This window comes from Rhipicephalus microplus, chromosome 1 (assembly GCF_043290135.1).
Source record: "Rhipicephalus microplus isolate Deutch F79 chromosome 1, USDA_Rmic, whole genome shotgun sequence".
Lineage (NCBI taxonomy): Eukaryota > Metazoa > Arthropoda > Arachnida > Ixodida > Ixodidae > Rhipicephalus > Rhipicephalus microplus.
Window position 1 is genome coordinate 66253566 of NC_134700.1, and position 17186 is coordinate 66270751.

A 17186-nucleotide genomic window follows, 5' to 3' on the forward strand; every position below is an offset into this window, starting at 1 on the left:
ATGAACCAATGGAACAAGAGGGATTTCGAACAGGCTACTCAACAATCAACCAAATTCATTCTACCAATCAAGTAATAGAGAAATGCTCCGAAAATAGCCAACCACTATACATAGCCTTCATAGATTACGAGAAGGCGTTGATTCAGTTGAAATATTTGCAGTCATGCAGACACTTCGGAATCAGAGCGTCGATGAGGCATACAGAAACATCCTGGAAGAAAGAATCTACAGGGCATCAACTGCTACCATAGTACTTTATAAAGAAAGCAACACAATATCAATTAAAAAAGTGTGAGGCAGAGGGATACAATCTCCCCAATGCTATTTACCGCTGCTTTCAGGAGGTTTTGAGAAGCCTAGATTGGGAACAGTTAGGGATAAGAGTTAATGGAGGGCACCTTCGTAACCTGCGCATCGCCGATGACATTGCTTGCTGAGTAACTCAGCGGACGAATTGCAACACAGCACAAATATTGCTTAAATTCATTATCATGACATAGGATCTGCGTCATAAATAGCACCTACCCATCATAAAAAGGGCTGCGCTGCAAGCCATAATCCAGTCCCAGATATGACTTTATCGAGAGCGCCGTAAAAGCAGACGCACTAAGTTAAGCTTCCATGTAAGCTATGTCACGGTGAATCGTTAGCAGAAGTGAGGCCATAGTCCTTCATGTCACAATAATTCCATTGACGCTTTCACAGTATTCATAGCAATGCGCAAGCTGTCATGACCATTGCTTGCCGTAATATAGACATGGCCGTGACACCTACTTACGTGTATTTAGTGATCCTAAATGACTATTCTTCCACTGTGTCCAATTGTCCACACTCTTCAGTGAACATTTCAGAACTACACTGCACACCTGCTATTATTTCCATAAATATGTGTATCATCACACTCAACGCTCTCTACGTACCGCATGCACCAGAAAGGTGTTTTCTGTAAAGTACTGGTAAGACATTTTTCAGAGTTTAAGCCGTGAATGCACTGGATTGTCCATGAAGGTATGAATACCTTTATATATGTGCTGTAGCACTAAAGAACTAATAAAATATTATGTTGTTTCGGGAGATATTGCATAATGATTTTGTAATAAACTTTGTTTCTTAACAAGTAAGAAAGCCCACCTAGTATTATCGCCACTTTTAATTATGCATTGCACAAAGTAACAACCTTCAGCAGCTCTTTATACGGGCTCTTGTCAAATGAAATCGATATATAACACTGACTTCTCTACCTCGTTTTTGGGAATGTAGGTGCCGGACACCTTATGCAGGCATGACGTCTAGACATGACTTGTCGCCGCGAGCCATAACATAGAAGCGGCGGCCGCTGCCGCCGCAAGCGACACAGTGGCTCAAGAAGACAGTGCGTATTAAGACAGATCCTAAAACTTACAGAACGTGTTGTTAGCTTAGTTAGTCCATGTTGAAGAAAAGTTACGAACGCAACCAACGTACACGAAACAAAAAGGGGATGCTCCATCCGATCCTATCCGTTTACAATGAAATCTGTAATGAGATCACAAGAGCAGGTCCTGGCGTCGTAGTGGTCCGCTATAATCACCGCCGCCACAGTCCGCGACACTGTCAGGCAAAGGTTGATCCTCCATCTTAGAAAGTGGTGTAACATGAAAGTTGTCTATATAAAAATATTTGAATGTTTTCTCTATTTATACAACAGAGCTTGTGTTTTACAGTTGTAGCACCGTTTGAAATCAACGTTGACGTTTTGTGGTACGTCTGTATTCCGAAGACAAAGATCCATAATCAATCAATAAACAAACACTTTAGGTAGCTTTACGATGAGAGCGGAATCATAGAAAGTTCGATGACTGCTAGAAGGGCACCACTGATTGGATGCTGAACTTGGGTTAAGGTACATTATAATTATTATTGGGGTTTAACGCCCCAAAGCCACCATATATTATTATGAAAGGCGCCATGATGGAAGGCTTCGCAAAACTCAACCAGTTGGGGTTCGTTTCGTGCACCTAAATTTAAGCTCGCAGACTTGAAGCATTTTCGCCTCCATCAAAAAAATCACAGCATATCCACCGACTGAATGATGATGAGTGCGGTAAAGCATCCGTCACCCCGTTGACACTTCCGTACATCCATGCGTTCCACCCTGTGACCGTCCGTGCGTCCATAAGTTCGTCCATGCGTCCGTCTATGCGTCCGTCCATGCGTACGTCCATGTGTCCGTCCATGCGTCCGTCAATTCGTCCTTCCATCTAGAGAACACTCTACGTACCGCCATCTCACATCTTTTCATCATACATCCATTCCAAGAACTAAGCGAGAGGTGGCTACCGGCTACTTCTATGACTATTACTACTACTGCTACATACATGGCGGACGCACGACCTATGGCAGAAAGAGCTTTACCCCTAATTTTAAAGCACCCCCTAGCATAAGTAAAACGTTTTCTTTTGCTTCTTCATGATAAAGCTACACGAACATAATCTGTTTTACAACATCTGCATTGGTTTATTCAACCCGTTGAGTTTCGTAATATATATTAGAGGGAACATTGGCGCTAGTGTCTATACGAGCTTCAACGTACGGTGCATCAGTGATTATGGCAATGATGGGTAGTACACATATTTGTCCAATCTTCGTACTTCTGGCCTGCTCTGGCTCCGTGTGTGTTCGTGTGGCTTGAAGCTGTTTGCTCACGAAAAAAAAAATCACCAAATGTTCAGCGGTTGAGCTTCACCATTTTATTCTTATAGGCTTACCATTTCAAATCGGGTCGTGAAGTTCAAAAGGCTTCGCTTTTTCTTTCAAAATGAAACCGAAACCAGCAATAAACGAAGCCACAAGTACGATTCACCACCCGCAAGTAACAAAACATCACTACATGTTCCGCTCATGATGCGCTCGCGGCCGTTTCGGTAGCTTCACTTGTACCAAACTTGGTATTACGCCACACGAACAGACGACGAAGGTGAATGAGACGTCCAAACATGATAATTATGACGTGTGTCATGTGAAACATGACTGCATTTTGCACTCATAGCGGTCTCACGGCCGTTTCACTAACTTCACATATACCAAATTTGGTATCATGTACCGTAACAAACGACGAAGGTAAATGACAGGTCCAAACAGGATAATCGTAATACGCGAGTCATGTAAAACATCACTACATGCTACGCTCATAGCGCACTCGTGGCCGTTTCGCTAGCTCCACATATATTAAACTAAGTATTACGGGATGTGCATAGCCGACGAAGGTAAATGACATGAACAAACATGATAATCATGATATGCGCGTTGTGTAAGAACATGACAAAAACTATTCTCATGATGCGCTCACGGCTGTTTCACTAGCTTTACATACAACGAATTTCGCAATATGTGACGATAAAGGACGACGACGGTAAATGACACGTCTAGACATAATAATCATGCCACGCATGCCATGTAAAACATGACTACGTGCTAAGCTCATAGTGCACTCATGACCGTTTTCTTAGTAAATGAAACTCATGACTAATACCAAATATGGTATTACGTGACGATAAAGGACGACGAAGGTCAATGACACGTCCAAACATGATAATCATTACGTGCGTGTTATGTAAAACATGACCATGCTACGCTCATGGCGTGCTTGATGCCATTTCGCTGGTTTCACGTATAGCAAATTTGGTATTACGCTATGTGAATGGACGACGAATACAAATGCCAGGCGCAAACATGAAAATCATTACATGGAAGTCTACCACGGCGTAATTTACGTCTGCCTCGTAACGTTGTGCTGATTTAAAAGTGACATAATAACCTTCCTCATTAGTGCTTCACCGTCCGTCGATTCCCACTGTACTTGGGATCAGCCAATTTTCGCAATCTTAACCAGTGCTTCCATATTCGAGGTCATGACGAAATAGACAATTCTTGGCTCTTTTTTCTGTCTGTCATAACTATTGTAAGAAGCCGCACCCACCAATGGAGTGCTAAATGAGTTCGCGGGGATGCTTCTGGCCTGGACTCCTGATCTTCTTATAAACACACGTAACACAGTTGGTATCACAAAACGCATAATTGAGGACGTTGAGTTCATTGACACATGGGTGAAGAATAATCTCTCATTCTTCATGATGATCCGCAACTCGTTTCCCTACTGGTCAGGTAGAAAAAGCGATGTTTTCGCTATGACGAGACAATAGGTAAACCTGCAGTTTTTTTTTAACACTAAGTTCCTCGGAGTTTCGCTGGCCCAATCTGCTTCACCTACTCTACCGCCTGCGAAATGACGGAGCGCTCTCAGACGGAGACCCTCTAAACAGAATGGCAGCTCTGCAACGAAGAGAGCTGGTGAACCAAGACCCCGTGGCATGCGTGCTGTATTTCCACAAACTTGCCAATGTCTTCCTCACCATTGTCATTTCGAGGCACCGCAAGACATGTCGTTTCCGATATTACAGGGTGATGTACTTCTTCAAACGAATTGAATTCCAACAGAAGGAAAGTGCCCACGCCCACATTATCCTGTGGGGGGGCATTGATCCCAATGAAGAACCAATGAGCACGTGGCGAACACATGCCATTTCATCGACTTGCTTGCCAGTTTAAAGAACAAATAAATCCTTCCGAGATTGACTGATCTACATCGCTCCCATACGTTCACCTGCTACAAAAAGGCTGACTCAAACTGTCGCATGAAAGCACCCTTGGGTATTCTTGAAAAGGCTTATCGATCAGGTATGGGCGAGCCTTTTCAGTCCTTACATTGGTCCGCAGCTTCGCTCTAGCATGTATGCGCAGTACATCCTGGAAAAGCACTCGTGCGCAATGTATATACTTATATCAACAAAACAAGTCATGGCGTAAGCGACCTTCATCGCAAACAAATTCAACTGCATGAAGAGCTTCTGATTCTGACTATACCAATACGTTGAAGAGACTGGGAATGAACGTTCTCAATAGTGTGTGAATGAGCAGCCAGGGGGCCGCTTCGTGCCTTCCACGGCTTGTTATAGCCAAGTGTAGTCGTGATGTTGTGTTCATTTCTACATGCTGGTGTGATGAGCGGCGGCGTGTCAAGAAGACGAGCGTATAGCTGCGCACCATAGATAACGAAGACGCTTGAATTGAACAGGAGACTTGCATCGTAGTAATACAGTAGAGCCTTAGACAGTGGCACACACGTGCACGCTGGTGATTGGACAAGAACCGGGTAGTTTTCAGAAGAAATTTTTACAGCGAAAGCTGGTATGAGATCAAAACTTGGGTATCGCGCAGCGCTGAAGTTGCCCGCCGCAGCCGCCACCGTTGTACGTAACAACTGTCGCACTCATTAAAAAAAAAAAACCTTTTACCAAGAACACAGTGAGGCTCGGACCTGGGAATGCTAAGTGCCAGCCCAGTATTGTACCACTGAGCCATGCCGGTCCTTTCGCTGTGACTGTGCGGCGCCTTCCGCGCAGGCCTAGTGTTTTTTATATGTTTGAATGAAACATCATCCAGGTAAAGATGCCAGAAGTAGTAATGTAACAAAATAGCAAATACTACGAATATATGAGTACGAACATAAGTGGTAACTCCGACCTGCGTGAATCAGGATTTAAAAAGTAGGAATTTAAACGTAGTTTAGAATGTATTCAATAAGTTGGTTGATATGTGAGGTTTACCATCCCAAAACCACCATTTGATTATGATAAATGCTGTAGTGAAGGGCTCCGGAAATTTTAACCACTTGGAATTTTTTAACGTGTACCCAAATCTGAGCACACGGGCCTACAACGATTCCGCCTCCATTGTAATTGCAACCGCTACAGCCGGGATTTCATCCCGTGACTTGCGGGTCAGTAGACATGTACCTCAACCACTAGACTACCGCGGCGGCGCAATTTGGAAAATAGAACTGTAAGTTAACTGTACGATTTAAATCTGTTTTAATAAACACGGCCAAGGTATCAGCAACCTTCCCGTCACTGTGGCCCAGACACACAGCTTCGAATAAAAGCGCTATTGGTAGATTTAGATCAAGTCTTAGGGGTCGGCAAACATTACCTAAAGTATAATTCCGAAACGTGGAATATCTTTTGCAGGAAACCAGATAATTTTCGGTTGTTTCACGTACTCCGCAAGAAGAACCGTTACGAGAAGCTGTCAGACTAGATCTGTTTCAATAAAAGTCAAGATATGAAGTCTGACAACGTAGTCTAGTGATTCAAACTTCAAGCTCTCTGTTTTCACATAGTTTACTCTTCCACCGGTGTCTGAGGTGTTGAGAATTCTAATGTGGCTGTTAATATTAGAGCGGAAAGTTCTAACTTGTTTCTAGCTGCTTACACTAGCACCTATTATGAATTTGTACACCGGCAATACATGAGTGCGATTCACAGAAGTTTTTGCTAGTGCATCCACCAATCCATTACAAAATAGACCCTTATGGCTTGGAGGCCACATTCACGTAATCAAATTTATAAGATGAGAAAATAAGGATTTCACGGCACTCCAAACATGTGATTCCTCATTTCCTGAGAAGGAAGAACACATTCACATAGGAATGGGTGAAATTTACTGCAGAACTTCTTCATGGTGTTAATTTGCGCTGGAATGATCGCTGAACGTTCTGCTACAAAGATGGGCAGAAATTCTGGAAGGCAAAATGAAAAATATAAATTTGCAATAGGAGAGAAAATACCAACTTCGTACCTTTCCTAACTTCAAAAAAAACATTCAGTTGTATTGACTGTCTTTTTTGGTGTGTGTGCCAGGTAATCGCCTAAAACGAAGTTCAAAAATTGGTATGACAAGCTTAGCATTCCTTGGAAAGACATCATCATACTGTATGGTAACATAGTTACTGTTATTATTGACTAAAGTCACAGCACCAATATGAACAATTGTTGTGTCAAGAAGACTCTGTATAACCAATATTTGTGGGGTACGATATCTCAAACAGTATGATCTAAAAAATAACTCTGGACGAGATATAAAAGTTGTTTCTCAACGTCTTTCGGTGCATTCGTACAAACTCAAAAAGTTTTGTACCACTAACAATTTAAACCAGGTAGCAAGTGAGGGTACCCGAGCTTCCATACCCAAAACTCTGATTGCTACGAATTTAGGAAGGCCTAAAAATAGCCTCAATTAACGCTTTTCTTCGGATCATTACGAGAGGAGAAAGCTTATACTCAGGCACCCAAGCAAATGTTATGCACCCAAACTCCTGAATCGGGTGGAGGTACATGCACTATGTAGGAGCGTTTCTCTGCACATACCTATCGGACAACTTTACTCACTTTCTCTAATAATTTAACTGCGTGAATACCCTTTGCTGTAGTAAGTTCAATGTGCTTTTCAAAAACGGTGGTTGGTCATAGGTTACACCAAGATATTTTACGTTATCTACTTGAAGAATATTTGTCAAATGATACTAAAGTGTATCGTAAATAGGACCTCAAAAGGGAGTGTCAGTAAAGGGCATTTGCTAACATTTACTGTAAATGCGTATTATATAGCCAATTTAGCCGCCTTTCTTTGGCTGAAAAGTATGCCTGTAATAAGGTGTCACCTTGTGAATTTTATGTGCTGATGCAAAGTAATCTAATTTTATCAGCATACACATATGTCTGTACGTCCAAATGTCATGCAATAGAGCTCATCAAGATAATAAAGAACACCGGGGAAAGGACTGCTTCTTGCATGACGCCTCTTATTAGCGCATACGTAGCAGATGAGATGCCGCTTTGGTAACAGTAGAACGCTCTATCTCGTAAAAATTCCACATTCTAGGCCTGAATATAACTCGAAAATTTAGGGTTGTGGAGTCGATTAATCAAAATAACGTGTTTACACTGTTGTATGCTTTTGCGATGTTCAGTGTGACCTACGCACCATATTTCCCTTCACGCCTAGCTAATTGAATGTGAAACTTATGGTCTATATATAGACCTGCCATATAGAGCATCCCACTCTGAGCCAAATTTAGGATTGATTTAGGATCGCATGCTCAAAATGAAATTGCGGATGCGAAATTCAAAGCGTTTCAATTATTTTAACGAAATTTGAAATTAGCGCGATAGGCCTAATGTTGTTCAAAACACATATTTTACCTGAAGTTTTATGTAAAGGTATCACCTTCACAATTTTCCACTCTGGTGGGAACTACGTCATTCTTAGTGAGTAATTATGTACTATCGGCATCAAATGAAACGCGAACATCGGAGCGCGTGGCAAAGCCTTATCAATGGCATAGTGCGTGTCGTCGACCAGTCATTGGCACAGACAGGCCCACACATCCGGTGTGGCAGCACTGCGCGATTACTCTATAGTACACTACTTCTGCTTGTGTTCCATGTATGAGATTTGAAAGGAACAAAATAAAAAAAAACAGAGGGTAAACTATTGCAGCCGAAGGCGAGTATTGTAGCACGGTTTGTCATCACGGAGTCTCTCATCATGGAATTCCTGGCTAATTCTTCTTATTGTAGACAAAGGTCGGTTCATAATGCTGGCAATTTCACGCTGTTTCGCTTCGTGCCGGTAAAGCGAAACAATTTGCGCTCTCTCTTCCGAAGAAACGCTGGGCGTTTCCAGTTAAATTGAAGCTTTTTCGGGTCGCTCTCTGAAACGAGGGCGCAGGTGAAACAGCGCTGGCGAACGGGATACGACGATCGTTTGAAGATCAACCGTAACTGATTATATTTCTCTTTTTGTTTTGTCGTGCCCAGTCACCGATCGCACTGCGACGCTGAAGTAAAATCAAGGAATCGCGAGTGATACGATCAGAAGCGCTTGGCACGCCCTCGATGGCCACCATTACCACCATATGAAAACTAGAGCAGAAATGAAGATAACGCACTGTATAGGGCGATCGCGCAGTGCTGCAAAACCGGATGTGCACGCCTGTCAATGGTATTGGCTGGACGGTCAACACTATACTGTTTCTAATGCTTGAAACACGCGCTCCGCTGTTCGGGTTTCATTTGACGCCGATAGTACATACACGGTTAAACGCTTCGTAAGAGACATGCTCCGGGCAGCAATTTTTGTCTTTTAAATGAAATGTCTCTTACAAGCAGAGGATCTTTATGCATTTTCTTATCCCACGTATTTTACTGTAGGCATAGCTGTGGGATGAAAGTTTTTGGAGTGTACCTTAGTAACCTGCGCTTCGCCGATGACATTGCATTGCTGAGTGACTCCGGGGACGAATTGCAGCTAATGATTATGGAGTTAGTAAAAGTGAGCAGAAAGGTGGGTCTTAAAATTAATTTACAAAAAAATTGTACAACAACCTCGGAAAAAAGCAGCACTTCGAGATAGGTAATAGTGCACTTCGAGGTGTAAAATATCATGTCTACTTAGGGCAGGCAATAACCATGGAGTCAAAGCACGACATTCAAGTAACTAGAAGAATAAGAATGGGGTGGAGTACGCTTGGTAAGCACGCTCAAATTATAAGAGGTAGATTGCCACTATCCCTCAAGAGAAAGGTATATAACAGCTGTGTCTTGCCGGTACTTAGCTACGGAGCAGAAACCTGGAGACTTACAAAGAGGGTTCAGCTTAAATTGAGAACGACGCAGCGAGCAATGGAAAGAAAAATGGTAGGGGTAACCTTAAGAGTCAAGAAGAAAGCAGAGTGGATTAGAGAACATACGGGAATTAAGGATATCATAGTTGAAATCAAGATGAAATGGACATGGACTGGGCATGTAGCGCGTAGACAGGATAACCACCGGTCATTTAGGTTAACTAACTGAATTCCTAGAGAAGGCAAGTGGGTTAGGGAGAAACGGAAGGTTAGGTGGGTAGATGAGATTCAAAAGTTTGCGGGTATAAATTGGCAGCAGCAAGCACAGGACCGACTTAACTGGTGGAACATGGGAGACGCCTTTCTCCTGCAGTGGACGTAGTCAGGCTAATTATTATTAATATTATCATGATGATGATGATGATGGTAATGATGATTATGTACCTGTGTCTCTTATACCCATTTGTTGCTTTTTCAGTGCCTGTTATAAAGGGGTTCGACTGCAATATATATTCTTGGTATTGCTTATTTAGCACTTTCAGCGTTGCCGTCGTGTCTCCGTACGGCCCCGACGCGGCTGATAAAAGGCTAGCTAACACATTTCATACTTCAGCCCTAGAAATTTCAGTGAATTCCTCCTCACTCATTGCATTCATTGAAAGGATGATAAGTTGTTAGTAAAATAACTTTCTAACCTTTAGCAATACTTCCAACAAGTCTTTTACTTCTTGTGGGGACAAAAAAAATGTGCATTTACAACCTGGGGAAGCATTTTTTTACATGTTGTAGGTCCATGTGCTCAGATTTGGGTGCACGTTAAAGAATCCAAGGTGGTCAAAATTTCTGGAGACTTCCACTACGGCATCTCTCATAATTTTTTTCCGGGCGGTCTTTCGGCCCCTATAAACTCTCGAACACTCATATGTCCACCGAAGAGTATTAGAGTTCTGCTTATCAGACAAAATGAGGAATTCAGCTTCTCGCGGGTATTCTTTAATACAGAACAGACGCTCAAGACTTTTGACTTCAAGCTCGTATTTGCTAAAGACGAGAATGAGGCAAGGAATTATTAATAAACTTTAGAGGATCTTATAAACCTCAGTACATATTAAGCTAACGGGGCAACCTAACTCATTATTTCAAACGTCAATGGCAAGTGCTCACTGTTCGTAGCGCAATCAACCGTTGACCAAGCTGAAACATTGAGGCTGGAGCTTGCAAAAGTCAAATTTAATACTGAAACAATACAACTTCACACGTACGTGGGGCTGCCTGACTTCAAGCAAGTCAGATGATTGTCTTGTACTGAATTCCACAAGCGGCTGCCACATTTTTCAGTTTTTAACCCCTAAGTAACATCTGCATTGACGTCTCCTGTTAATAGAAGATTTTTACCACATGTGCCTATTATGAAGTACTATGCCCGGGTGTCATGTACACCTGACGCGAAATAAGCATTGGCTACTGAAAAATCCTGACCAGTTGTAAGTGCTATGTTTATAACAAAAATTTCATATCAGGACACAGAAGTTTACACATAAGCTTATCTTTATGGCAGACTCTATTTGATATCATTGTAGTCATGCACCAACCTTTTGAATGGTGGTGAATGCTGAATTGCGACCCCTTGACGGAAGTCAAGCGTCTTAGTGATGTCACCTTCTCAACATTGTTGACGAAAGTTGGTTATGGTGACCGTCTCACACTGAAAAAGACAGATCTCATCGAAAGCCGCTTCATCACCAAGTCTATCGCAGAAAATTCTGCGCGATGCCGTTCGCCTCTTTCTCGAGAACTGTAAGGTAACTGCATACAACAGTATTTTTCTCAATCGAAACTCCAACGTGTTCAACAGCGTAGCCGAAGACGTTATGATCGACTACAAGCACGCCAATCAGGAGCGATCTTTGAGATCACAAATTTACAAATTAACTGTTGCAGAAATGGATGTGCTGGCATATAAAGTGTCCCTAAATCCTGAAAAAAATTATATTATAATTCGAACAGTAATGCTGTAGCCAATCCCATGAATATCTCCATGTGCACCCTTAAGCACATTGAACTTCAAGAAGGCGGCCTTTTCCACAAAGCGTGGGTTAATGGTATCGTGAACACCTCCTCTAACGTAAAATTTATAATATATGCAGATGATACGAATATATTTTTAACAGGAAAATCAGTGAACGAATTAATAACACATGCAAATCTACTGCTGATTAGATTAGAAAATTGGACAAGAGAAAAGGTCTAAAAATAAATGTTGCAAAAACTAAGGCTATGGTATTTCATGCTAAAAATAAAGCGGAAATTGTAAAACAAACGATCTTTTCAAATTCCACCCCTGTCGAGACAGTCCCTTCTCTTAAAATATTAGGAGTAATATTTCAAGAAACATTATCATGGGATCACCACATACACTTCTTAGCTACGAAGGTCTCTCAGGTAGTCGGCCTTGTGTACCGAAACAAGCACTTGCTTCCTCGGAATATTTTGTTGTTAATTTACATTACCTTATTTTTATCAAGAATCAAAACTGCCATCTAGTTTGGGCTCTAACTTCTAAAGAAAACATAAACAAACTTCATATGTTGCAAAAAAGGTTTGTACGGGCGGTAGAGAACGTGCCACGTACTTATCATACTCGTTCCTTATTTGAAAAATACAACCTAATGCCAGTAATAGAAATGTATGATTTTCTTCTGTCCAAGAAATATAAGCAAGACATAAAAAACTCTAACCTGTTTCTAAAGCAGTTGGCAGTTTTAATACTCAACCAGCCTACGTATAATACCCGGAAAAATGAAGTGTGGACTGTTCGAACCTTTAGAACCACATACGGTCTTCAATCGTTGGGAAATAAACTTCCAAGGTTACTAAATGAACTTAGGGATAACGAAATTGACTTAGAAAAAATCACCTTTAAACAAATGCGGAATCATTTCCTCCAGATGTCATGATCACTCGTTTCTGTTACTTGTAATTTTCTAAAGAATGTATTTTTGTATTTTGTTTTTGTTGACGTGTATTTTGTATACTGCTTTGTGTTTTTTTCACGATATGTTTTTGGTGTCTTGTTTGTTTTTTCTGTTTTAGGAAATGAGTTTGCATTTGTGGTGTTGCCAAAGCAATAAATTAGGCATATTTCTTTTATGATGCTTTTTCTGTGTTTTGCAAGGCAAATGCGCCTGTATTTCACATAGCGAAATTATTTGTTTATAGCATTACATGTACTAATATGTTACACCTGTACAGTGTTGATTGCTCATTTGCGTGGTACATGCTTCGCTCGGATGTATTGCGCAAATGCTTCCTTTTTTAAGGCAAATACGCCAACATTTTTTGCATCTTTTGAAATAGATTTTTTTGTCGTTGTTGTTTAAGCATTACACGTTTCGTTTTATCACACATGTACAGTGATGATTTCTTTCTTGTCATAAACCTGTTTATTTTACGCGTATGATTCCGAATGTTTTTATGAAAGTGTTACCGCTGCTGCGATATGTTCGGGGAGGGGGAAGGGGGGCCTGCGGCCTTGTCAAGCTGGCATCACGCCAGCTTTTTCTGCAGGTCTCCTGCATCATGTATCCTTGATGCGAAATAAAGTCATTATTATTATTATTATTATTATTATTATTATTATTATTATTATTATTATTATTATTATTATTATTATTATTATAGTGCCACATGGTATACAAGTGGCGCATACTAGCCCACGGGTACGTGCGGCTGTTTGAAGGAATCTGTTAGACGACATACGCGACGAGGTTGTGACATTAGTCATGTCTTGACCAGCATGACATATTCTTTAAACCAGCTTACCCTTCCATACTAATTTTGGTGCAAGCTTGCAAGCGTGCTTGTAGTCCAAGGAGTGTTTACAGAGATTTCTAGAAATGGCGCTCTTCCAGGTTCCTCTGTCATTCTGCTGTGCTTTCCGCGCAGACATGGCGTTATTGTTCTTTTTTTTTCATCTAGGTGGGTTGCGTGTTCAGCTTTTCACCACCATGAATTAACTAGCCCAGAAACACGATTTAGTAAGGGACAATTCTTCTCTAGTGGGGCCTCACTGCCTTTCCACTCCTTGCTCTACGGAGCCCACTTTAGTGATTGATACTCTGTTCTGTCTTCTTTTCTCGTTTATGTGCGTTGGGTCCTTAACTGTTCTGCAGACGCGTCACAGCTGCTTTTTTCCACTGGCTAATTTTTTTTATTCATTTTTCGGACAGTACAAAAAAGCATTGCCCGCGGTCAGGACAAAAGGAGGTGGTTAGCCCCCTGACATGGTCCTGCTCGCGCTGGGCGTAACAGTAGCAATAGAAACAATATAAATTATTGCAATGCGCACACATAAACATATATACATACATAATATATATACATACAAATAAAAAAAAGGAACAAAAGAAATCACTATTGTAACAATAGAAATCATTGCTGAGCACATATAACATATAGACATACACAAAATATATACATACAAAATAAAAAGAGCAATAGAAATAACCAATATAACAATAGTATTCATTGCTGAGCATACATAAACATATATATATATATATATATATATATATAGACAAAAATATATACATACAACTAGTATGAGAGACTGTAGCTCACCCTACCGTGCTGAGAGTGCATTTATCCTAAGTGTTAAAGAGAGACCGAATTTTCATTTTGAATTTTTTTTGAGTTGGTGCCCGATCGTGCTAAATCAACTATTGCAGGATGCTCATTACATAACTTCATAAGTTGGAAGTCTATTGTTTGCATTCCATAGTTTGTGCGTGTTCTTTCCACAACTATGTTGTGTTTTACGAATTCGTGGCCGGTGTTCCTGCTTAAATAGCGATGGCTAAATGAACCCCAGTCTCCCGATACTTCGCAATATATGTACTTTGACAATTTTATTTTGTAAACAAGGCAGTATTGTGGAATTCTGTACTTTAACAAGAGAGCTGACTCATCTACATTATACCCCGAATTAAGCAGTCTGACTGCTTTCCTCTGTAAAGAAGAAAGCTTTTCATTATCAGTCTTAATTCCTGTTCCCCACACTAACGAGCAGTAACTAAAATGAGAATGTACTATAGAAAAATACAATTCCTTCTTTAAGTTAGTTGTTAAAAAGTTACGTAAACGGTTCAACATGCCTATAGACTTTGCTACCTTCATCCTTACATTGTTCACGTGTATTGACCAACTTAAATTTGATTGAAAAGAAACGCCTAGAAACGAATGATTGTGTACTAGATCTAGTTGCGAATCGCCGTAGTATAGTTTCATAATGTAATCTACTTCTTTATTTTTAGGATAGAAAAGCATGAACTTTGTCTTTTTAGCATTTATTTTTAGTTTATTAGAAGATACCCAGAGATTAAGCTCTTTCAACCAGTGGCGCATGTTTTAACGCTCAGAGTGTGAATGTTCACACTCTGAGCATTCAGAGTGTGAACACTCAGGTTCAGGTTCAGGTAATGTTCAGGTTCAGGCGCATGTCTAATGTTTTAATGTTCAGAGTGTGAAAACTGTATAATGCTAATCTTAATACAGACAATATACTTATGCGCTTTTTTACTGTGTTTTCTTGCAGGTATCACCAATTTTCCTCTACTGTCAAAGTGTCTCCAGCGACACCAATCCATCATTTCTGACGTCATCATTCATACCGATGACATCATAATATGGTTTGTCGAGAGCTCAAATGAAACTTGCCTAAAGGGTCGCCAGGCATGCTCCATCGAGTCAGCTTTGTTGCACAACCCAAGTGCACGTGTCATTCTGCTGACCACAGGCCAGCTATCTGCAGACTGTGACTATTATAAGGCGTTGTCCTCGCTGGAAAACTTTGCTAGCTTCAAACCTAATTTGACGGACACATTTAGTGACACTCCTATATATTCTTGGTACAAGTCCCGAAACTGGACCATGGGCCCTTATCGGATAGAAGATCTCAGTGACGGCATCAGACTAGCAGTATTGTGGAAGTATGGCGGAATCTACCTAGACCTTGATGTCATTGTGCTTAACAGCCTTCTAGAACTAAACAACAGCGTAATGTTCGAAGTCACTGGCCAACTGACTAACAGCGTGCTATATTTTCATAAGGCACATCCATTCATTGGTGAAGCGCTCAAGAGGTGCGCTGAAGAGTACAGCGCTGTTCGTTGGGGTAGCTGTGGCCCATCGCTCTTGGGACGGGTCTACTACTCATGGAGCAATGGGAGAAAAGTGGTCCGGTTTAGAGAGCGCGAAACATTTTTTGCGATTGGATACGATGCTTGGATGTCGTTTTTCCAGCCCAGCAAAACTGGTTCGGTGTTTGAGGCTGTAGCAAACAGCTATGGCGTCCACCTGTGGAACAAATTGAGCCATGGTGTGAGAAATGTTGTTGGATCCGGGTCAGCCCTTGATGTAATGGCCAGGTTCAACTGCCCTACTGTGTACACAATAATGAAGTCGAAAAAATTCTTCTGACGGTTTCTTTCATCACTGCACATTGAGTAGTATGATTGTTTCATCTTACTTTCAAATGAGATCAAGCATAATGCTCATACGTATATTGTTTGTGCTGTCGATCGTGTGTTTTGCATGAGTTCACGTGTTTTTCGTGGAATTTCTCTCAGGGTTATAGCTGGTCGCAACAGCATAGGAGAGGCCAGAATGGTGAAGGAACGGGTGCATTTCAACTCATTGTTCACTCAAAAAAATGAGAAGTGACAACCATCTATGCGTAAAGTCGGTCTGTGACAAGTTGACATCTCTACGAATAGGCAAGTTATACATCATAAAGAAACTAGTATGAGACACTGGAAAAGTGCCACTTCAGTGAAGCAAATGAATAACGGAAGAGAGGTGACTCTGTGTGAGCATATTGAATAAAAAATGCAGACCAAACATAATAACACAAAAATACGTGCTAACAGAAAAGTTTAAACTTTGAAGAAAATTGTAATCGTAAATAGAAAGCTAGAATAAAATAAATATTTTTTACTTTACCTAATAATACAGATAATTACCTAACACAATTAAATGTGTACAAATGAAACAATATATTAGGCAATTGGAGGCTTGACGACACAACAGAGGTTTAAAGAGACCTTCTGTTACAATTGTGTTTGTGTATCGCTAGCTACAACACGATATGCACGTGTTCTGTTGTAGCTAAAGAGACAAGACGACAATTTTGATGAAGAGAGTCTTGCGCGTTTCGACTGTGCGGCATTTGAGTGTATTCTTCTGGTTGAGTAAAGCAATCTTTTTATTACGATGTCTCCTGTGCTTCAAGGACGCCACGAAAACAATATTTGTGAGGAGTAGGTTTGAGTACGGTTGACCACAATGAAAACAGAAATGGTCAAGTGTAAGAAAGCGTGCACTGTTAACTGTTATACATTCTCAAGTGACACATGTACAAAGGAGATGATACATAATAAATATTAACCGAACGAACATTTATTGTGACGCATAATTTTCTGCATATTCTTTTAAATCAGTGTTATATGTGTCTGTTGCGGCCAAACACACAGACGCTATAATTGAAGGATGTGCCTGCAAATTTTGGAATCTGAAAAGTAGAAGTCAATTTTATTAGAAAACCAGCTAAATGCAAATTCAGCAGCACGCATTTATTTCTAAACTGAAGCAAATTAATCGAACGTGCCTTAAGTTCATTGCAGGATGA

General features: G+C 40.9%; 1 protein-coding gene across 1 annotated transcript in view; it reads left to right on the top strand.

The window, feature by feature from the left end:
* The window catches only part of LOC119178731 (lactosylceramide 4-alpha-galactosyltransferase-like), a 41187-nt gene extending 24227 nt beyond the window's left edge, over positions 1–16960 (top strand). The window contains exon 2 of the mRNA XM_037429967.2: positions 15096–16960. Coding sequence (XP_037285864.2) covers positions 15096–15979 — 884 coding nt within the window. The 3' untranslated portion in view covers positions 15980–16960. The remainder of the gene's footprint in view (positions 1–15095) is intronic.
* The last annotated feature ends 226 nt before the right edge of the window (positions 16961–17186 follow it).